General features: G+C 45.7%; 1 protein-coding gene across 1 annotated transcript in view; it reads left to right on the top strand.

Annotated features, from left to right (window-relative positions):
- RCL1 (RNA terminal phosphate cyclase like 1) overlaps window positions 1-23,775 on the top strand; it is a 534,592-nt gene that overhangs the window by 251,764 nt on the left and 259,053 nt on the right. The window contains exon 6 of the mRNA XM_069625721.1: window positions 9,492-9,617. Within this exon, the coding sequence (XP_069481822.1) occupies window positions 9,492-9,617 (126 nt within the window). The remainder of the gene's footprint in view (window positions 1-9,491; window positions 9,618-23,775) is intronic.

Genomic DNA, 23,775 nt, shown 5'->3' with positions numbered 1-23,775 from the left:
CCCAAAAAGGAATATGGTCTAAGGTACAAATAGGTTATAGAAAGGGTATGTCCACAAATGTAAATGCTCTATTGCTAAGTATCATGCGAGACAGCATATGGTCCAAAATGAACACCTCTTTATATATGGCATTGGTGGACTTTTTTTCGAAAGCCTTTGATATAGTGAACCGGGGCCTCCTGTGGCAGAAGCTAAGTAATTGGTAAATACCGTCCCCATTAATGGCTATACTTGAATCGATTCATGAGAATACACAGGTCCAGATTAAGTTAGATGAACCTGGAGATCTATCTAGTCCAGTAAATACATCGAGAGGACTTAGGCAGGGGTGAATTTTGGCCCCCTGCCTTTTTAGTTTGTACTTGGCCGATTTGGGAAATCTATTACAAAAGGCCGATTTTATCAGTCCAAAAGTTGGGGGGCGAGGAACCTGCTGGCTGGCATATGCAGACAATATTGTTCTGTTGCATGCTACGCTGATTGGCCTCCCGCAGCTCCCGACTGCCTTAGGTAAAGATTGCTTCTGACCCAATTTGGCTTATTTTTTTTCTTTGCTTCTTTGAACATGATTTTAAAAAAACAATCTGAAAACCTGGCGGACTCCTTTCTTGGTAACACCTTGCTTAAGTATTCATTGGTCTGAACTGTACTCGTCAGTTAACTTGACAACAAGCACCCTTCACTCCTACAGCCCATTTCCCCTTAGTAGGGCTGCATTGTTAATAATCAAGCTGTGGCGAATGGTCTGAGTTTAGCAACCTCAAATGCCAAAAAGCATTTAATGTCGATATTGGAAAATTGCCTCAATACGCTTTTGACCATCAGCAATTACTCTAGGAAATCTACAAGACTTTCATTGGTCACTTGTTCTAGAGCAGGGGTCTCCAACACTTTTCTCATCAGGAGCTACTTTTGGTGCAGCGACAATGTGCGAGAGCTACTGGGATGGGATTGTGAACAGCATGTAGAAATACATGGATTCACTATTGCATTGAAATCATTTTTATTTCATTATTTTGTATTAGCCATCACATAATATTGTTCATATCGAATGCAAGAAATTGATCTGGACATTAAGTGTGAAGGCTTTCCAACAGTGCTCTATAATCTGATGTAGCTTGAAACCGCAATTCTAGAGTCACTCTGATAATGGTCATTCTGTCAGGTTCGAAATGTTGAATGCTCATGTCTGGAAAAGGTAGATTCGCAGAAAGAGGTGGAACCAAATTGGAAGACACTTTGTAATACGGTTTGAATGTTTTTGTACTTTTTGGAATCTAGAACTCCAGAAATGTCTTAATTTCCTGTTTTTCAAGTGCATGTTAGCTTCAGGGCTGACGATCTCCCGTTCCATTGCGAAACAGAGTTTCAACCCCTCACTAATTTGCTCCAAATGTTTACCAACATCACCTTGAAGGTTGGACGTCAACATCACACAGGGCTCAGGCTACTCCAAATCAGTGAAATGTTCACTGAACTCTTCCTTAAGCCTGGTCATGAGATGGCGGCATTTCCCAATGTTCAGGAATTTAGCACCAGCTAAAATGAGCACCACACGTAATGCCATACTATGCTGAATGTAGTCTCATATATATGGGCACTGCTGACTAATGCCAGTTATAGCCTCACCTACCAGGTTTAGTCTTAATGCTCTTCACATGTCCGGGTAATATCATAAGATTCCAAGTGCAGTATTAAATGACCCACAGTTTCCATTTTAAGTTAGTAATTGCCTTATTTGGTAATCGCAGCCGGTCAGCATAGGTAAGGTACAGTGGCTCATGTCGAGGTGCAGCCATCGTAGGTAAAGTATAACATCAGTTGTTGAATCAGTCCCTTCCTATGCCAGGTAAAGCCACAGTAATAGGGATAAAAGGCACAGCAACACATTTCCAAGTGCTGCATGACATGCTAAGTGCATCCTCAAATTCCCTCGTATTTTAATATAAACTAGGTAGGTCTTGATGGACTGGTAAGAGTCCCTGTATGTAAGGTACAGCCTAACGGGTTAATGTGCTGCCATAATATACCAAGAGTAGCATCAAATGCTCCAGTAATGGCATCTAAAAACAGTTTGTCGCTCATATGTCCGGTATAGCCTTGCATGTTCAGGTGCTGCTATCATGACCTATATTCCTCTCCATTAACTCTTTCTTCAAAGGGCTTCTTAAACCCTCATTTGGGCACTGCTATGTAAATCACAGATCAAAAGGGGGTGTTTTTGCACCACTTATAAAATTGAAGAAAACACTGCCATTTCAAAGTACATGAACTTAAGTTTAAAGCTACTTTGTACATTTTAAGGATACTGCAAGTACTTTGGGAAGGTGCACGTTACAAGCATATATTTTGGTCTGCAATCATTTTGCCAAAACTATTGTTGTGAGAAGTGCAGAAAGGAGTGTAGTAAGATGAAAGGAGGAACACACATTGTCTGGGTGTTTGAGTATTCGCACACCCCTAGCTATGGTAATCCCCATGGCCATTCCCACTGACTACCTTCCCCTCCCTGCCCAAAACCCATCCACCTGGGATTGCGAAGTCTAGTTCTGTGTTTTCTGAGCAGCATTCTGAAAGGCAATGGCTGAGTTACAGCTATAAACCAGTTCGTCGTGTAATAAACTCTTAACCAAGTGTACATCAGCCACTTGATTTGTGAGCGGTATGTGTCCTTGCATCTGTTCCTTGGACTTAATTTCTGTTCGATCAAACATTGGCAAGCCCAACAGATGTGGCTCTTGTATAGGCATTAAATCGCCACTGCCATGTTATTCCCAGGTACTAGCACCATTTCCAGCTGTTGGTTTCTTATGGTCAGGTAGTAACATTATGACAGTGCCTGAAACTTGCAGAGCCCATGCCTACACAAGCCACAACTGTTGGCTTTGCCAATGCTAATTTTCAGTAGAATGCAGCCTGACCAGCTCATGTCATTAGGGATATATGGTCATTAAATCCCTCCCTTTTTATTTTTTTGACATTCTGAGAATTCGCTTTTCCCATTATAAATCCTGGGCTATAAGTCCCAGAACAAAAAGAGACGAAATGGATAAGTAGGTCTTGAATTAACATGGAGCTTGTTGGCTTTTTGGCGTATATGCAGTAGCAAATATTGACCAATGCAAAACACATAAATGCTCTCAATCAGCTTTTAGTTCCTCTTTCAGGGCAGCGTTCTTTCCCCAATACAAGCTATTCACGTTTAAAATAAAAGCTAGGTTTTTTTAAAATGTGACCGTCAAGATCTTTATACATTATTTCTTGAAATGCTACAGAAAAGCCTATGGTGACGTTGCACAAATGGGACAGAGAGCACTGAGCTACAGGTCAAAGCTATTAGTGCACCTCTCAAACATGACAGATATGTGATCGTGGGCATATTAAGTAGTTGATTGATCTCACGGTTACTTATGTACATTTGGGAAGGTTCTACCAACAACACATTAGTGAAACATAGTGATAAAAACAATACAAGAAGCAAATGCCATAAAAAAAGATTTTACACTGACCATTTTCTTCTCCAGATGCAAATGAATACACTGCCAGTGCTGCATTGTCACCCCAGCCCATACTGGTGTATGTCCTCTTGTGCTGCTGAACCCACCACCAATTTTCAGAACGTAAACCTGGCTCTGAGCTGTGTTTTGATTTCTCTCAATGGCTCTTCTTTTGTGACCTCTGTCTGTTCCACGGCGTCGCAAGAACCAGAGCCAGGGGTACCAAAGAGGAAGTCGGGGGCAGTAGCTGCTACCTCCAGTGACCCTTCAATTATGTCATTGACTTGCCTGCTGCTAATTCACTTTCACCCCCTCCCCTCTGCCCCCTTCCAAGGTGCATGCAGCTGAAGGCCTGCCTGGCTATTTGCTTCACAGAGGTAAAAGGGGGAGGGAAAAGAAACCAAAGGTGGTAAATCAAGCAACTTTATTTTGTTAGAATGTAATGCTAGGCTGCAGTCGGCAAAGAATGTATTGAAACATTGCCCATATATCCTCTACTAGAAACACAAATTGATTACTCGGAAGAGTAAACTGGAGATACTGCATGATTCGCCACTGCACAATCTGCACAGTGTATGGCACTGAAATGTGCTCTACTTCCAGTGGGAATCCCAAAAACCAGGGCACAGAATAACAATCACTACTGCTAGGCAAGATTGTATGCAGTTTGCTTTTGGGTGCACTACAACAACCCTGACCTCCTGCCAATAGGAACCCAACCTTTGGTATAAGTCTGTACTACACAGATTGGTAGCGTGTTGAGCAGCCAGGCTTATATCAAGAGGGGTCTATGTGAGCTGTAGGGGAGTTACGCAGAGATTCACAGTGACAAGTATTCAAGTAAACTCTTACAAGGTGTCTTGCTTAAACAATTATTAATTTAACAGTCCGTTTGAGTAAGCCTTCTTCAGAAGGGGCAATATAACAGTAACACACAAATACACTCCAAAATACACTCTTAATATTTCTAAATCAGTAAGTACCCTTTTGGGATGGCTTTTAGGATGGCACACAGACACTTCCTACACCCTCGGGTGACTTTAGTAAGTAGGACACTGTGGACATTAATATATCACTGTTTGACATACTCTTAAGTCTGGTTCGAAGTACAAAGAAAAAGGTTATTAGAACAAAACAAGAGACCTCACAAATATTCTGAAGTAGGGAAGTACTTTTGGTAACCCCCAATGCAAAGTAAGTTAACCCCTTCCTGGAAGGAAGAAAAAACAAAATGTCAGAGGGAAGAAGAGTCATTCAGGGAGCCAGGCCAGGCCAGTCCAAAGTCAATTGGGGAAAAGTCTAGGTGAGCTGAAGCAATTCTTGCAGGTAAAAGTCTTGCACAATGTTTTAGAAGTCTTTTGTAGAAAAGAAGAAATCAAAGCAGGGCCACAAGCTGATTAGGCTTGTGTGGTAAAGAAGCAGATAGCAACTCTACTGAAGCAACCAAGACAAGTCTCAACTGACAACAAATGTGGTTACACAACAAGAGGTAAGTTCTCTTAGACTTTACAGTACCTTTGGTTTGAAGAAAAGGGCTTTGGCTAGCCTTCTGTTCCTATGCAGCTCTGCAGATCGGGTGTTCTGGGACTTAGACGTGCGCACAAGAGGGAGGACGTCTGGAGGACTCCTGCCCTGCAACGGGACGATCGGCGACAGAAAAGGACCAACTTCTATTCAGTGGCACTTCGTGGTTTCAACTCCTCGCGTCTAAGCAAATAGCAACACTGCAGACTCTTGGCTGTCGAGTTGGGCTTTCCTTGCCTCTGGGGTCCAGTACTCCGAACTAGTTCGGGCTCTGTCAGTTCTGCTTCCTGGGAGTCGGAGGATCTTCCAGGAGCTCTTGGCCAACTTAAAAGCAACGCACACAATCTGGTGTTCCTCTCCCTGGCTATTCGGTTCCAGCAGCAACTGCTGCTTCAGCACAGCAGCAGGGCTTCACCGGGCAAGCCAACAGTCCAGGATTTGCAGCAGGCATCTCTTCCAAGTTCTTCGGATTCCTTCGTTCAGTGGTCGACTCTGCCTTCCAAGCTAAAAAACCTTGCCTTTTTATGCAGGTTTCTCCCATTCATTCCAGCCTAGCTGTCAGTCACCCAGCATGATGGCTGTCCTTGCCGGACAGCCAGCTGGCCAATCACCTAGGAGTGCATTCCTGTCTCCTAGGAGACTAAGCACAGGGAGTTTCGGGCACCTCCCTCACTTCCTGCCCCCACCAGACACCCTGGAGCCAGAGGTGGGCTTCACCCGCGAATCTTGCCAAAGGCAAAACGAACAAAGGGACCAAACCTGGTTTGGCGCGCACAGTAAATCTCAAGAAGGACCTTCCCACAAAGAAATGGTGAAAAAAGAAGACTGGGCCATTTTGACAAAAATGGCACCCTTGGGTGCTTTACTGTAGCTGCGAGCGCAGCCTGCGGTAAAGGCACGCCACGGTAGTTTTAAAGTAAACCACTGCCACCAGCCATTCATCGAGGAAATGGTAACATAAAATTGTTACATGAGAAACTAGACAAAAAGGATACTAAGTAACCCCTCCAGCACCCTATTGTAAGATAGTGTCTGCTGGGTCTAGAAGGTTACATATGTAAGTAAAGTCAATTTCACTTCACTGCTCTTGGAAACAGTAATGTATCCAAGAGAAGGTATTTAAACCTTTGGGAAAGCTGAAAGACTTCCCTGTGCCACTGCACTGAAGGTGCTGTGGGACACAATGTAAAAGATGATGCCTATGGAGTTTGTCAGACTCCACAACCAAAAGAAACAGTGTTCAAATCACATTACAAATACATGAGCGAGTGGGGAAAAAGGGTCTCGCTCTCTCCAGGTTAAAAATTCAAGTCCTCAAAATCCAGCAAAGTTGCTGGGAGTCTCTAAGGTAGAGGGAAATTGGCACATTTCTGAGAATTCTCCCCAACAAGTATGTTGCCCAAAGTAATTTTATTTCTCTCTTCAAAGACTCAGTAATAGACAAGGCACACAAAATGTCAGCCTTGCAAAGCAGAAGCAGCAATGGCAGAAGCATGATCTGGGGAAGCAGCCTCCTCCCAAAAACCCCCCACCCCCCGATTATTATCATGGTATTTATTACGTGCAGACCTAGCGCCGAGAAGCAACGGAACGCTTTACAGAGGTGTACAACAGTACAGATGCATTACAGACTGCTTTTCAGAGGTAACAGATATACAGCGGTGGTAGGATACGGAGGGACACAGAGGAAAGGGGTGGACAGCGTCTAGCGAGTCGAGGGCAACTTGATGGCCTAGGTGTTGAGGTGTAGAGACTCCTTGAAGAGGTGGGTTAGTGAGTTCTGGGCGAGTCTGATGCTTACGGTGAGGAGGTTTTGTCTTGGGGACAAAGGCAGAAAAGGCTGGTTTGCTGGTCCTTTCCTTTTTGCAGCGGCAGATTTCAAGTCTGCACATGATCTGGCTTCTGGTGGTGCTCTGAAGAAAAAAGAAGATCCAATATTAGGGTCCTCCCGTCCCCTGCACACTTTTCTGAACTGAAAATACAGTCAATTCTTAATTAAATCTGTTATTAGTATTCTAGATAATTTAATCATAAACCATTCTTAGAAAAGACACCATTTTAAAAACTTTTAATCACAATCTAGTGACAAACGCATGACAAAAAATGATGAGTCATAAGAAGCCCGCCATTAGCTGACGCGTTTCGAAGTGAAGACCTCTTCTTAAGCAAAGCGGAATGCAAAACCTAAAAATCCAAAAGGACCAATTCAGTATTATATCTTCATTCCAATCATGGCAAACTTTATATACTTATTCCTCCACAATCGTGCACTCATTCCAATAATGATGTGCTGCCAGTTAATTGATCAACCACTTAGCCATCTAGATGTTACCCTTTTCAATAACTATGGGTGATTTCTAAATGTAGCACCCAGTGATTGCCCAGCAAATTTCATGACCTGAGTGGACGGAGTGTCTCATGTACATGCCATCTACGTCAGAGATGCAGAGTTTCTCTGCAAGGTAGCTGGGTGACTTGAGCGTGACTGCCTTATACATGATGCAGCAAGACTTGAAGGTGATTTGTGCATGCAGTGGAAGCCAATGAAGGTTGATGAGGGCTGAGGTGATGTGGTCATATCTGTGTAGGACCTTGATGAGACCCTGATCTGGCTGAGGGGCCAGCAGGGGCAACATAGCAGAGCTACCGATGAGAAGCACTGGGTGAGCTACAAGTAGCTTGAAATCATGTGGGTGTGAGTGGGTGTCTGTGAGAGAGACGCACTCTGGCTCCTATCATACATTCTAAGGCCCTACAGGAGCTTGTTGCTAAACTCTAAACATATTCCATAGAAAGCGTGCCACTGAGGATACCTGCATCTGAAGGCTTGAGTCTGAGAAGCAGACTGAAGAGCTAGTCCCGAATGCTGCCAAGAAGGAAAATAACCCACACCAGATGGCCCTGCTCTCCAAGTGGCACCTCAAAAGCATTGTCCTTACTCCAGAAAGGTTTGCTCACTCTTCCGCTCCAAGGATGGTGATCACACTACTGAGGAATCTCAACCTATACTCCAGGTAAACCCCCCCAATACTCCTAGCCCCCCACCATGGCCTCCACAACCCTCTAAGTCGGGGTCCAGATGCCTGACCTTTTTGCTAAGACCCTGGGTTATGTCTTCGGTGTTGGCTCCAGTGATGGATCCAGGTCCCACTGTCCCTCTTGAAGCTGTTGGAGGCCCATTCAGCCTGCAACAGCACACCTTCTGGTACCCTTCTAGTGCTGCTTGTCTCTGCATTTGTGTGTCAAACCCACAGCGCCAGCTTGCTAGTCTCCGGCTGGCTGCTTTAGATACCCCACTGGATTTTGCCCTGGTTTTCCATGAGTCTCTTGATCGCAAATATGGGTCAGATTATTGTTGAGGGTCCTCGGTCACCTTTTGGTTTCTAGTTGAAGCTCTGAGGAAATCTACAGCCAAGATGAGGATCTGACTGCGCTGGCCTCCGACTTGCAGGATGCCAGTGAATTGCATATCTTTTTCTGTCAAGCCTCACATTACTTTTGAGAAGACTGTTACCAAGTTTATGGAAACCTTTGAGTTGTTTGTACCCATAAAGCCTGTGGTCCAGTTTGAGTTATTTATTTAAAAGGCAGTAAATCTATTTTTTTGGTTGGGTGCATTTCAATGAGATTACCAAAATTGCAGTTATTGGTAATGTTAAAAATTCTATGATGAAAATTGACTGTTAAATTGAACCACGTGGGATAAGTGAGGAGTTTTGTAAGAAATTATAAAATCCAGTGCACCCTCTTTTGGGGCATGTGTTTGGGCACCAGCCTTTTCATCCCTGCGTCTTTGGTGCAGTTACCCATTTGGCATGTCCTGTTAACACAAGGATCTGTCACTGCTGTATTTTCCTTTAAATATTGTCATCCCGAACACTACATTTATTGGTTAGGACGACCATATATTTATGGAATACCCAGCACACTGAGCAAATGGAGCTGCACTTTAACTGAAAACTCCACTCACGTAAGTTGATGTTTCCCGCTTGTTATGACACGTATGCGTGAATGGAGTTTCCATTTACTGAGGATTTGGTGTTTTCTTTAAATATACTGTCATCCTAACCACTACATTTAGTGTTTGGATGACAATATATTTAAAGGATCATACAACTTTGATGGATACCTGGGCCTTGTTGGGAGTGTAAAAAAAGAATGCCATGCCACTGTAAAAGTATATGCAGACGGGTGCCACCAATGTTGGCCATTTTTTAGCCACGTAATGACCCTTGATGCACAGTAAAGAATTCCATGTCACATGTTGGTGCCCCCTTTTAAAAATTTAGAAAACAAGATTTAATAATCAGAGCCAACTTCTAGATGGTGGACTTTGCGACACATGCAATTCTAAGCAGGTACATGACACAGCAAGGTGATTACTAGGTAAGTCAGGTTTGTTATAATGCAAGTTATCCTTCTGTGCTTTGCAGTGACTACTTGTTAACTTTTCCTTGATGATTTATGCAGTTACTCTGTACGAGTATCACCTCAGATTGCCAATAGAATGGTGGACTCTGCAAGGAGCATCCTGAACAAATTCATACCAGATATCTACATCTACACAGATCACTTAAAAGGTGCCAATTCAGGAAAGTAAGTATTCAAACAGACAACACAGATTAGCTGATACATAATACAATAGAGGAGTTCATGAGACCATGTTTATTTACTCCCTGAAGATCCAAACGGTGACAGCTCTTGGTAAACCATTGCTAGACAAGGCATACTGGATGTTCAAAAGACCCATTGATGCAAGCGCTAGGAAGGATTCCTAAAATTGACATTGAAAAGTTAATCGATTCAACAGAAAGATAAAGATCGCTATAAGCAAAGGCTGATTCCACAGATTGAAGTGTTAGTTCCAGAAACAAATTGATGGGTCACCCAAACAGTTAAGCAGAATCTCTTGGAACATGCTACTGGCTGGAGCACTAAAGGAGGGCGCTCAACACTGGGCTGTTTGACTATACTTTTGGCACAGAGCCAAAAAACAGATGCCTTCTGCATCCGCATAAATGTAATGGTTCCATGTGTCCTAAAGGGATATTCTTTTGCTGAAATGCAAACTTGAGGAAAAGAAACCTTTGACACATTTTCTATTTTACATGGTGTTGGGTTTGGTTAGATTTCCTGGCCGGGGGGCTAATTTATAGCAAAATTGTGTTCAATTAATTTCTCTTTGAAGCACACATCTATTGCCCTTTAGTTTTTGTGACAATTCATGGGAACTCGTCACTTCTCCCAAGAGGGGAGCTTTTCCCTATGAGGCTATGGAGGTGAGCCTGCTACGCAGCAATCCCACTAGGGGTGGTGGTAAGCAAGAACTCCCAGGAAGCAACTCCCCTCTTGAGGATAAGGACTCCCGTTCAGCGATGGAACTCCCTAAACCTCTTTCCTTTGAGACGCTTAGACTTTCCATGTCCCAAGAAAAACAACCTGAAAACAAAAACACTGTTTGTTATTGTCAAATCTCCTCTTTTGCTCAACCAAGACTCAAAGCCACCAAGACGAGGAAGAGTAAGAAGAACATGCATAATAACAGAAAAGTACTGAGAAGAAGAGTGAATGAGTTATGAAAACCACTCCTTCATTTACAATAAACAGTACTGGGAAGAGTTGGCCGCAAGGAGGCACTCCTCGGGCGCAAAAGGAGGATTCTGGTCCTCTGCTGGGGAGGACCCTGATACAGGGAATAAAAACCGGGAAAGGGGCTGGTTGAAGGGGAGAGAAGCAGACGTCAAGCCTGCAGAGCCCAGGAATCCTAAACCTGGGCAGGTATTGAAGAGAAGATGGTCCTTGGTCAAGGTGACAACATGGAATGGTCAGATGAGGGCTCTGTGACTCGGCGAGCTGATCCACGTTGAAGCTGGAAGGAGATGGACAGTGGTGTGACCTATGAGATGTGGACCGTATGGTCCATAAACTGCGCTGATACAGACACACCAAAGGCTCTACGGAACCGCAGAAACCCACGAGAGCGGAGAAAGAAGCACAGTAGATGTTTACAGAGAACGAGCCATTCTGCAACCCCAGGAAGAACTGGTGACGTGCCTCCCTCAGATCCAAGTTAACTGGAGTGGCAAGAGAACCGGTAGAGGTTTGGGGCAAAGTAAAGATTGTTACCGGAGTGATCTCCCTTGTCGCAGTGATTGTGAGATCCATGTCAAAAGTAAAGAATACTACGGGAACAATCTCCCTCGTCACAGCATTTGTGAGAAACATATGAGAAGCAAAGAAAGATATGGGAGTAATCTCCCTCGACACAATGATTGTGAGAACCATATCAGAAGTAAAGAATACTACAGGAGTAACCTTGTCATAGTAAGCGTGAAGAAGATAAGGAAAGCTAAGAAGGCTGTGGGAGCATTCTCCCTTGTCACAATAACTGTGAGAGGTGTATATATAAGTCTACGATGGAACACAAGAGAGCCAATCAATACCTCATATATAAGACTAGAATTAGCTTGGACATTGAGAAGGAATAATTGTTGGACACCTAACAAGGCACAAAGAAGCCCGTTTGAGGAACTACAAAGGCTAATCAGAACTAGCTCAAAGGTCTATCTGAAAATCAGTCAGTTAGGCGGAGTCAGTTGAACCAGGAGAACGTAGTCCTACACCTAGACTCTTTGTTTGCTGAATCCCTTTTGATTAGTGGTAGGGTCAGAATAGGAGAGTTTTTGGCAGAGGACAAACATTTTACTTTGGACAACCACCCTGACTACGAGCACCCTGGTTAGAGTTCAGTTAGGAAGGTGCATCCTTTAGTGATGGGGGAATGATGGGCCCTTTTCTTATTAGTTCAATAAAACTTGTCTGTAAAATGCCATCCCCTTGTCCAACTCGTTCTTCTCACGTGCCACGTTTCCTTAACTCCCATCAATCCACCTTTCCCCAATGTCTGACGTTCTTTTTCTCTGTTCCGGAGATGAAACTCCAAAAACACTGTTTTTAAGTTTGTCGGGAGGGTTTCTTCACATCCCTTTTATTTTAAATGTGTTTTGTTTGTCAAATGTTTTCAAGCAGTCTTTTTAAAAAAACATTATTTAATTGACTTTGTTAGAACAATCGGCTTTTCCTTTCTCAATTTATTTATTGTCTCTTTTCTAGGACTCAGAATCCTTTTACATTTGTTTATTGGCACTTTTAAATCCATTCACTTTACTGTTAAATATGTTTTGTTTGCCTTGCATTCTCCAAATATAATTGTATTTTATTTTGTACATTTGTTTTTCATCAAGTTTGCAGTTTGAGATTTATTATCAGACTAACCTAATTCCAAATGCAAGACCAGCCCTGTACCTTCAACCAAGAGTAACCATACCTTCAAAGCTTCAGGAGGCTACCATTAACTTAACATTTCTCAGAGGAACAGGACCTGATTAACTGGCATCAACTAGCCAATAAAGCACATAAACTGGCAGTAGCTTATAAAGGTATATTGTTGGGGATCAGAAGTGGGAGGTGGAGAACCTTCAGATGATTTCTCAATAAATGTAATTTTTATTAAATCGTATGTTTCAATAAACTCCTCACTATCCCTACCCTGACATGGATTTCCCTGCCTAACAAAAATGAAAGCAAACACTCTAAAAGAGAACATCTGTCCCTCACACTTGTACATAAAACACACAAGAACATGTATGGCAATTCACAACAACAATTATTGCATATGTAATATATTCAGTCTCTCTTTGTAACCTGGCTGAACTCCCCTTCCCCAGGTTTTAAGCTGGATTCAGTTCCAATGTTCAACAAAAAGCAACAAGGAAATCTGGGTTTGCAACAAAGTTCCAACGTAATTCTTTGCACCTTGAACTTGTAAAAAGCAAGTCCAATGTCCAACAAATTCCTCTTCCTTGGATAGATATTTCAGTCCATCCAATAGCATCAATGATATTCTTGGTCAGGATTATTTGCCACAATTTACATGATTCAATGAAACACAGCTTCTTGATGTCAGCTTTTCTTGGCTCTCCTTTCAACACCATAGATAACAGTTTGAATCTTTGTCAGGATAACTTCCCAGCACTCAACTCTCACCTGGTTCACCCTCACACCAGGCCTACTTCTACAATTATTCACCATGCAGGCCTACTCTCCTGTCCAATAGCTTTCCACTATCAACCGTGCTTCTGAAGTTCTAGATCTACTGACAAACAAAAGTTCACAACAACTTCAGCAGTTTGTAGTTTTATAACTTTCCGCAACTTTTCAGAAAAGACAGGATTCACATTAGGGCTTTTTAACCTTTTTAACACATTAATGTATGCAAGGCACTCTTCTTCCATACCTTCACCATCCAGAAGGACAGCCTCTTTGCCACTCTTGTGATCAAGAGATTAGAAGAGATGGGTATAACCGACTTAGCACTACTCTGGATAAAATCATTCCTAGCAAACAGAACAGAAACTGTCTGGATAAAGCCATTCAAATCTGCTCCGCGACTTAAAGACTGTGGAGTACCACAATGATCATCACTGTCACCACTATATTTCAACATCTACCAGACTAATCAGGATTTTCAACAAAATACAATCTTATGTGCTACAATTACGCAGACAACGCTCAAATAATCTACAAAGTCGAAGATGCACAAGAAGAACACTAAACTCTAGGAGAGTGCCTGAAAGAAATCTGACTGGATGAATGCCAACAACATAAAAACAGAAATCATGATTGTATCCAAAAGCCAAGAGAACAACACCTACATACTATGGCCGATAGAATTGGGAACCATGCCCACACCATCAAACGTAGTCAAAAGCCTGGGAGTCCTTATGGACCAGCACACCAACATTCGAACCACAAGTAAACCGAATAATTAGATGCTTCTTACTCCTTCACTGAACAAATAGAATCCTACCATTCCTATCCTTCAACCACAAAACCGACAATCATTGCTCTCATCATGTCAAGAATCGACCACGCCAACAGCCTCTACCTCGGAATGCCAGAACACTTGTTGAAGAAAATACAATGCATCCAAAATGCAGCGGCTAGAGTCCTCCTCAAACTATCTAGAAGAGATCACATCACACCAGCGCAAAAAATGCTACACTGGCATCCAATCAAACAACTTATCGCGTTCAAAACAATGTGGATAACCCACAAGGAAATCAGCAGCCAGGGAGCACAATACCTACAAAAGAAAATTACCATCTACAAGCCGACGAGACTCCTTAGATCAAGCAGTGAAATTCACCTGGAACCAAAGCCATACACCAGGAAAAAACTTGGGGGCTCCTCTTTCTCCCACCTGGTGGCAAAAACCTGGAACAACTTTTCTGAAAAAAATAAACAACAAAGACCACCTACAATTCAGGAAACTACTGAAAACCTGGTTCTTCAACACCTCGGAACCAGATGGAAGCAGCTGACGGAACCCATATCGGTACAGATACCTAGACCCTACAGAGAATGGGGTTGGGGGGGCACCCACAAGAACAACAGACATTACTAGGCGGAACCCACCATGAGCAACACCCCAATCGGGACAGAAAAATAGTGAACAAGGCTGACACTAACGGGCACAACCATCAACCTTACCCACTACCGAGCATCCGTAGGACAGATATGACTACATGAACCTTGTGTAAATCCCAACGCAATTGTATATCGGCACTATCCAACTACTACCTCACGCTCACAAGACAACCATTCTCAAACCTCAAACCTACCCCTCCATATAAGCTAACCCGCCATAAGGCACTGACTGGAATGTGCGGGCTGGCCTGCGGAAGAACAAAGATAGAACTGTAGAGACTAACTAATGCAACACATGGACAGAGAGAGGAGGTAGACTTGCCTTGCTGAAACTGGATCAATATAAGGAATACATTTTGTCTAGATCACGAAGGACACACAATGCAAGTGCGTGTTTCTCCATGACAGCAATGCCAGTAACTAAACCTACTAAAACCTTACTCCTTATCACACACCTCTCAAACCCTAACCAAACACAACCATACCTCTTAAACCACAGCAACCCGCACACACTTCACCACCCCAACAAACACAACACGCAGAGCCTTACACTACAGCACATGACTGACTCCGACCGGATACCACACCAAAAAAGCTCAGCGAACGGTGTTAACCGAACTGAAGCTGCCAACAGCACATCACAGCTCCCATGCTCTTTCTCAAAACTTTATCCTACTAAGGCGCCCTAAACTACCCCCCTTTCTTTCAGATCCGCCAGACTGCCAGGGGACAACTACGGTGGTGATAGTGCGCAGTATAAATATCCTTTAACATAAGTGTTGTCTTTCTGCCACACAAGTAATCAAATACCCTTAAGTGTGTGATTCCACCCTTCCTCCTTTTGGCTTTGGCAATGTGTGATTTTATACCAGCTTTATGGAACAATCACGATCAACAAGCTTCACCTTTGAGACAATTTCAGTCGTTCCTTCTCTTCCTGTTGGCCACATTGACTTAAATGCATGCCTTCTTATTCGTCTCTTCTGACTTTGGACAATGCGTGTGCCCCTTTTGGCTTTGGGCAATGCTTGTACCACTCTTAGCTTTGGGCAGTGCTTGTTTGTTACCTGGAACTCACAATTATGAAAGTTCAGTCACTTAGATTTAATGCTACAATGTTTTTTGCTGCTTTTCAAATTATTCTTCAGTTTTCGAGCAGTTTCACTCATGCACAAGTGCTACTTTTGTTGTATTAAATGTCCAACAATCAATGGTCGGGTTTACAGCAATTTCACTTGCATGCAAGGGATTTTTCTTTGCTACTGTTGCCTGCCTTTTTTGCGCAAGGGATTAGAACGCTCTGTACCACTCACTGGCTTCTGTCTTTGATCCCTTTGCGTGCCGCAGGACTTCCACATCGTTTGGCTTTTTCCGAATGGACACACTTGAAGTTGCCTTTGTCCGTGCTAATTGAATAAGTAGCTACACTTGCTCCTGACACTCTCGGGAGTACACCAGACCCCATTCACGGTTTCCTGCACGCTTCCTGCTGCGCAGTCTCTGCAATTCGGTTCACATGGGCGAAAACATTCTTACTTTATGCTTCCCCCTGCGCAACCTCTGAACTTAAAATGTATGGGGAAATGGACCCTGTCAAGACCGGCAACTCAAATCTGCCCTGCAGTTGTCCCGCACCCTCTGTTTCCTCAAACGTCTGCTTGGACTCCCAACAATGAGCCTGCTGCTGCTTTCTCCTGCTGCTGCTACTCAATCCCCAACTACACCTAATGGCTTACACTTGAAGGGGCCTTTTAAGTCTCTCTGCCTCCCTCTGGTGTGGGTAGTTTGTCTTAATAACATTGCTCTTGAGCCCTCTTCCTCATCCGAGTAATTGGTGACTTATGAGACTTGAAGTCTCCAACAACAAAATCAGGTTTTCTAGTCTTTCTAATTTTGAACTTGGTTCATGTCTTTTAAGTTTATTTAAGGAAACCTCACAAGAATTTACTTGTAATGGGAAAGGCAGCTCATTTAAGCCATTAATCACAGATTTCCGTTCACTGTACCTCTGGGAGTTAGGATGATGTCTAAATTTAAAAGTCTCGATGGGCTTTCCTTTTTTAAGATGATTAGGGATTTGACATTAACTTTATCCACACTAGGGGGGCGTGGCTACATGGCCACAGACTAAGACGTGATCTCTATGTGCTCTTGCTGTTCCTGTATCGATCCTAATGAAAAATGCACTTGGAGCCTGCAGAAAGATGCTGTTTTGAAGCTGCAGTCGTGTGAATATGAGAGGCTAGCAGCAGTCGGAGAGCTGGTGAGAATCGTGTACAGCGCGTCAAATTATGAGCCGGAGAAGTTAACAAGATCTAGACGGCATAAGATACAAAATGGTGCCCAGATAAGAACAAAGAGATGAGCCTATGAACTGCTGCACTGAGACATTGTGGAGCTGCGCCGCTATCCAGCAAAAGCGGACTCGGTTCAGTAAACAAGGATCGAAATGAAAGTAATTTGCAGCAGCAGTGCTTACAGTTGATGCGCTCCAGAAGTCTGGCAGGTACGCAGCCGACAGCTGAAAGTATCATCATGTAATAGAAAGGCTGGAAGACTCGGATGCTAGCGCATGAAGCATGTAAGCGCGGAGACAAAGTAGCGGTAGACAAGTGACCTTCAGGATATTGGGAACACCTGCACATAGGAAGCTGAGAATGGATACCACGAGACGGGTGGCTTTACATCGCAACTGATGAAGTATGTTGTAACCGAACAGCCCGGTGACGGATCGCCATACACGCGGTCTGACGCATATCTGCTTTCAAAGTATTGTTAAGCACAACAGCAAGTACAAGACGGGACTGTTCTAAGCCGAAGCAAATATCTGCATGTGCTATGGGGCATTGTGTGTGCGACAAAAGCATGATGATGATACAGGGCCCTATGGTGTAGGCACAATATAAGATGGAGACCGGGGGAGTTGGGACAATGGCAGAGGCTCACAGCGGACCCCAGCCACGATATACATATTAATGGCACACCCTCAGTGCTGCATCCAAAAGTGGAAAAAAGCGAACACTGGAAATGAAACGGCCCAATTCACATATAAACAGTACCTCTAGGTGGCCATTGAGATCACCGTAACAAATACACTGTCTAGCACAGCCTGATGGAGCGTGACAGAGGGAAGTAACAAACAATAAGGTTGTCAGACATGCGCACAGGCGACCGGAACGACAGCAGGGCAGCAACCAGAAGACAGTACCAGGCTGTTTCAACCCACAAGCTGGAAGCGGTCCTCGCTTAGGGGCGGTTGACATTAGTGAAGGTGAGGAACATAACGCCTGCAGGTGCAGCACAACGCAAACTAAACCACTACCTGCACACTCCCCCAACAGAGGGGAGCACTCACGGGGGTTATGGGCAGAGTGAATAAAATCTTTGGAGTACTACTGCTTCCCGAGGCGCTGGCGGACTCGGCGGCACCAGCAAGGATAAAGAGATGTACTAAGGGAGGTGCACAAACCTAGCACGTGGTGCTTAACACTAACCCGGCCAGAGGTAGGCCAACTCAGCTCAGGATGGAGCAGATATCAAGCGGACCAGGTGCAGAAGTGAAAGGGGCATTGGATGTACACAGACTGAGGTGACATGTTGGGCAACTTGTAACGCAGAGTGACTATAAGAGAAGGGTGGCTGGAGCTCTGAAGTAACTTCGAGGCGGATCAACCACGTGAGGGAAAATATTGGGCACCTACCAGTAGACCCGTAAATTGACTGCCAAGTGCGTGAGTTCATTAAAGAAAGTAAGACCACGTGCAGTACATGCACTGAAAGCCCCTGGTGGTACAAACGGTGGTGAGAATCGCCGGACACATAGAAGCTGAGGGTGTGGGCGAGACAGAATCCTGAAGAGATGGGACATGGAGGGTGCCACAACACCCAAGATAGAACGTTATTCCGAGACGGTGTGGAATAGGGGCCCACACGTGAACAGAGGCATAAATGTGCGCCCCAGGCCAAGTAGTCTCTACAATGGCATCCAAAACAAACAAAAGCAAAGGGAAGCAGTCGTCTTTGGATGCGTTTGCCAAACCTACTGTTAGGGCGAATTCTCAAAATGTGCCAATTCCTCTCTACCTTAGAGACCCCCAGCTCTTTTGCTGAACTTTGGGACTCTGTACTTTTTTATTCTGTTTGTTTTCTGTGTTTATTTTCTTTAGTTATGGAATTTTAACTAACTCCATAGGCATCATCTTTATTTGTGTCATACTGCACCCTCAGTGCAGTGACACAGGGATATCTTTTAGACTTCCCAAAGGTTTAAATACCTTCTCTGGGATGAACTACCGTTTCCCAGAGAATGTAAAGTGAAATTGACTTTACTAGTCTTTTCCAAATTCATGGACCCAGCACACCCCATCTTACAATGGAGTGCTGGAGGGGTTACATAGTATCCCCTGTGTCTAAACACTCATGTAGCAATCCAATGCTACCCTTTCCTATTGAAAATGCTGGTGGCAGTGATTTTACAACGAACTATCATGATTTTTCCCGAACGCGAACACCGGGAGCTAAAAATCACAGGAGCCATGTTTTTCAAGATGGCGCCTTAAGCCCCTTTGTTTAAACAGGTCCCGGTCTTCTTTTTTCCCCCATTTCTTTTTGGAAAGGTCCTTCTGGTGTTTGACTCTGCATGCCAAACCATGTTTGGTCCCTTTGTCAGTGTGCCTTTGGCGGGCTTCAGGACGGAAGACCACCATTGGCGCCTGAGTGTCTGGGGTGGGCAGGAAGTGAGGGAGGTGCCCGAAACTCCCTGTGCTTAGTCTCATAGGAGACCCAAATGCACTCTGGCGTGATTGGCTGGCTGACTGTCCGGCAAGGACAGCCTACCTGCTGGGTGAGTGACAGCTAGGCTGGAATGAAAGGGAAACAACTGTTTAAAAGGTGAGTCTCTAGGACTGGAAGGCAGAGTCGACCACTGGAACGAAAGAACCGAAGACGAGCTGGAAGAGGACAGCTGCTGCAACCACTGGACCGTTGGTTTGCCCAGTGAATCCCTGCTGCAGGTTCGAATTGCCAAACTCCATTCGACAGAGAAGCTCCTTCAAGGACGGCTTCTTCCTTTGAGTTGGTGGGACCAATCAACTCATAAGACACCTGGATACCATTCTCAAGGCTGGTTATGTTTAACCAGGGAGAGGGACACCAGTTTGTGTACTTGAATCTGCAGCTACTGGATATGAAGTGACTCCATTTTGTTTGCTTTCTTCAACGATCCTGTGCAGTGCAGGAGTCCCCTGACTTCCTCCCTCTTGTCGCCACAACTGAGGCTCAGGAACGGCGAGATCTGCAGGAACTGCCAGGAACCACGACTTCAGCAACATCTTCAAAAAAAGGTACTGTGCCAACCCGATTGAGAGAACGCCACTCTCGCAGAGAAAGTTTGTGAAAATTTCCCAACTTGCAGGCCTAATCAGCTTGTGACCCCACACATGATTCTTTTTCGCCTAACCTACTTCTTAGAACCTTTGCAAAGACTTTACCGTTTGATACCATAACTGCTCTTTCCTATCCAGAACACTAGCCCATTAACTTTGGCCTGGCCTATTGACTTGAATTGAACTATTCTGGTGAACTGAAACTATTTGCACTGCATAGAAAGTACATATTATCTATTCTACTTACTTTTGTCCTTTTTGCTCACTGCTAAGTAACTGAACTGCCATTTGGTTCCTTTTTTCAAGGGAGCTCAAACTGTCTCAAAAACGTTTGTACTGAAGTTTATTGGTCTAATATATTAAGTTGTCTTCCTCTAGTGAAATGGTTTATAAATGATTGTGTAAATAAATGAATAAGTGTTTTGCCCAGAAACCTTGAGTATAAGTGTCTACTTGAACCACTGTGATTGAAAGTCCTTTGTGTAACTACTTGTACTGCTCACATTCACTCTTGAGATGCGCCTGGCTGCTCAGCTCGCTACCAACAAACTGTGTTGTACAGACATATACCAAAGGTTGGTCTTGCTTACACCTGTAGTCCTAATTGTGTGTGGTGGTCCCAGAGGGTACTGCAGGCAATTCTGCCTAACGCCTACTCGGCTGACAGAAGGTGCAAAGTCACAATTGCAGGATGCAAATGAAGGAAATACACTGGGAAGAATGGACGGGCAAATACTTGAGGCCATTGCAGAACTGAAATCGGCACTGGAATTCAAGATTGATGCAATGTATGAACCTTCTGAGAAAAGATGTTAGGATGCTGGCGAAACGCACTGGGATGTTGGAGAAAGAGGTGAAGGCTAATACAAGTAGCTGTAAGGACAACACCCAGGAAGTTTCCGTACTGAAACAAGTGCAAAACCTTGAAAATGGAGCGGAAGATGCAGGACGACGGGCAGGGAGAAACAACGTGCGGATAATCGAACTCCGGAAGGTGAGGATGGCCAGAACCTGACTACATCGCGAACATGCTCCTGCGGGAAATGGGAGCCGGATCACTCACCCATGGGTTCACAGTGGAGAGGGCGCATAGAGCCCTAACAAGGAGACCGCCGCCTGGAGCCCCGTCCGACCGATCATTGCGAAGATATTGAATTAAAAGGATAGGGAGAGGATCCTGGAACATTTCCGGAAAGGGGAAACTATTAGCCAGGCATCAGCATCTATCACAGCATACCCTGACTATACGTTTATGGTGCAAAAACAAAGAATGAGCTACGGGACTGTTAGAAAGTTACGCAGCGCCAATCTCAAATACATGTTACTGTATCCAGCGAAAATGAAGGTTCTGCACAAAGACCGGGCTTTATTCTTCGATACCCCAGAAAGATGTGAGCAGATGGATGGACTCGCTAAATATGCCGGAGGAGCAACCTGATCAGAGAGGAGAAGGGATAAGTGATGCTGCAAGGGGTGTTTCATGTGCGAGATAAACGTTAAAGGGGGGCTAGCAAATATAGAGGCGTTTAAGACATTTGGACTGATAAGCATATGCGTTTTACAATGATAGCAGAATACAGGAGACACATTGCGCAGCATAGGAGTATGTTGCGTTTAGAATAACGATTTACCCACATTAGGTTAGTTTAGTTAGGATATTAGTAGTCTAGTATCCTCCTGCTGCACTCTGAGTACCGGCAATGGGCCGAGAAAGGGGTGAGATGCGGGGAAGCCTGAGATTCAGTTATGGAGCTCGGCAACAGTTGGGGACGGTTCGGATGGGGGCAAGGCACAAAGTTGGGGAAGTTATGGAGGAGTTGGCCCGGATGTATTCAAATCAGAAAAAGGGGGTGCCAATGGAGGAAAGAGGTAGCATACGGTAGGACAATATGGGTGAACTTAGAATAACAACCTGGAACTTGAGGGGTTTGAATTGCTATATTAAGAGAAACCGGGCCATGACTTATTTAAGGCGTCAGAAAATAGACAGTACTTTTGCAGGAAACCCACTTGACAAACGAGAAACAAGACGGCATAATACAGAAGTGGAGTGGGACGACCCTAGGTTCAACGTATTCGGCGTATGTAGAGGGGTACTAGGGGGGCGTGGCTTGCACGCATGCCGTAAAGACAAGCTCCCGTGGAGCTCTGTCCGAGATCCTGCCAAAAAGAACTAATAATGCTTGATTAGCTCTACAATACACGATCTGCCTGCATAATCCTGCAGCGGAACTAATCCCCATCACTCGACCCGACTCCTGAGCCGAATCGGAAAGGAGAAGACAGAAAACGCGGAGTCCAAAGTCGAGCCCCTGGGGCCTGCAAGATGGCACCGCCCGCTGCGAGCTGTGACTGATGCAGCAGCCGAATCGAGACCCCGTGGAGCCCACAGCAGAGGACGCGCTCGAGCGCAGCGACCGACTGATCGTACCATCGGATCCCTGGCTCCACCTGGGCTCCGGCTGCTGAGTGAGCGGAACACCGGCGAACCCTGCGCAACGGACGTGGGAGAAGCCGCAGCTCCTGAAAGGCGGGAGCGGACACAGACCACTCGAGCCCTGCAGCGCGGAGAGGCCCGCAGCCCCGCGAACGCACACTTGCGCACCGGCGGGGGAGCCGGGCCACGCAATCCCCGGCTTCGCCCAGGCTCCAAATCCAGGGATAAGCAGCGGAGGCTGAGAGTGAATCCCCCATGGCTGCAGAGCAGGGTGCTGGCACGCTGCCCCCCGGACGCGCCCCAGCACAGCGGCGGAGAGTCGACCCTTTTGAACCCGGCCTCCATCAGGACACCGGTCGCTGGGGGGTTGGGGGCTGCCCCCCCCCCGCGACCACAGCGAGAGCTAGCGTACAGCACCTGCGCTGCGAGGCGCGAACGGAGGCCTCGAGGGAGGCAAACGAACGCACACACTACCAGGTGAGGAGGCAGACACAAGAGCAACCCCCCCCCCCCCCGGGGCATGCTAGGCGACACCGCCCGGCCAGAGGGCGCAAAGAACAATCGACCCTGCGATCTTGCGCGGTCTCTTGCACGGGGGGCAGCCCGGATCCGTGTGGCCCTTGGTGCCCTTGGACCGTGAAGGGAGAGGAGGGGGAGAAAGAAGCACAAAAAAGCCCGCGAGGAAGATTCCTGGAGTGGCGGGGGAGCTCTGGGAACCAGCCCACAACGCATGCCGTGGGGACGGGCTTCCATAGAGCTGGCCAACCTAATTTGGGCCCCCGGATGGCTGGATAACGCGGAGGGCCCACATCAATAACTACAGCCCGTCTGGCAGCACGGCAACCGCACCAGCCAGGCCGCTGGGGGGCGCAAGAGCGATCAACGTACCCCTGGGGAGACCGCACTGAAAGCGGCTGAGGTCCGCCGACTATCGGAAGCCGGGGGCACCCTCGGCCACACACTGGGCCCAAATGGCAGGTTAACACCCCCCCCCCCCCCCCCCCGGGACGGAGGCAGCAGCAGGACGGATACGGGGCAATCACCACTGCCTGACGAAACTGCCACAGGGATAATCCCCACCGGAACAAGCCCCAACGAAGCCAGGACCAGACCTAAGCAAGCCGGAGGACCAGCCTGAGCCACAAATCGACAAGCAGGACAGTGAGGCGAGAAGGCCCATATAACTATTGAGGCTGCCAGACACTAACCGGACACGTAGCACCGGAACCACAGCTCTACCTGAAGGCAGTAAGCCAGGACCACACAACCTGCGGGTCAAGACCTGGAACAGGATATAGGAGGGACCCTGGGAGGGAGATGTCACCCCCCAAGAGCAAACTGAAACTGGTCACAATGGACTCATTCAAGACGGCCAAACCCCAGAGACCACCACAGCAGGACCAGGAAACCTCAGGGGAACCCTCCCAGAAGGAAGAAGACCTCA

Source organism: Ambystoma mexicanum, chromosome 6p, assembly GCF_040938575.1.
Source record: "Ambystoma mexicanum isolate Mex_15411 chromosome 6p, UKY_AmexF1_1, whole genome shotgun sequence".
NCBI classification, from domain to species: domain Eukaryota; kingdom Metazoa; phylum Chordata; class Amphibia; order Caudata; family Ambystomatidae; genus Ambystoma; species Ambystoma mexicanum.
This window is presented reverse-complemented; position numbering and strand designations above follow the sequence as displayed.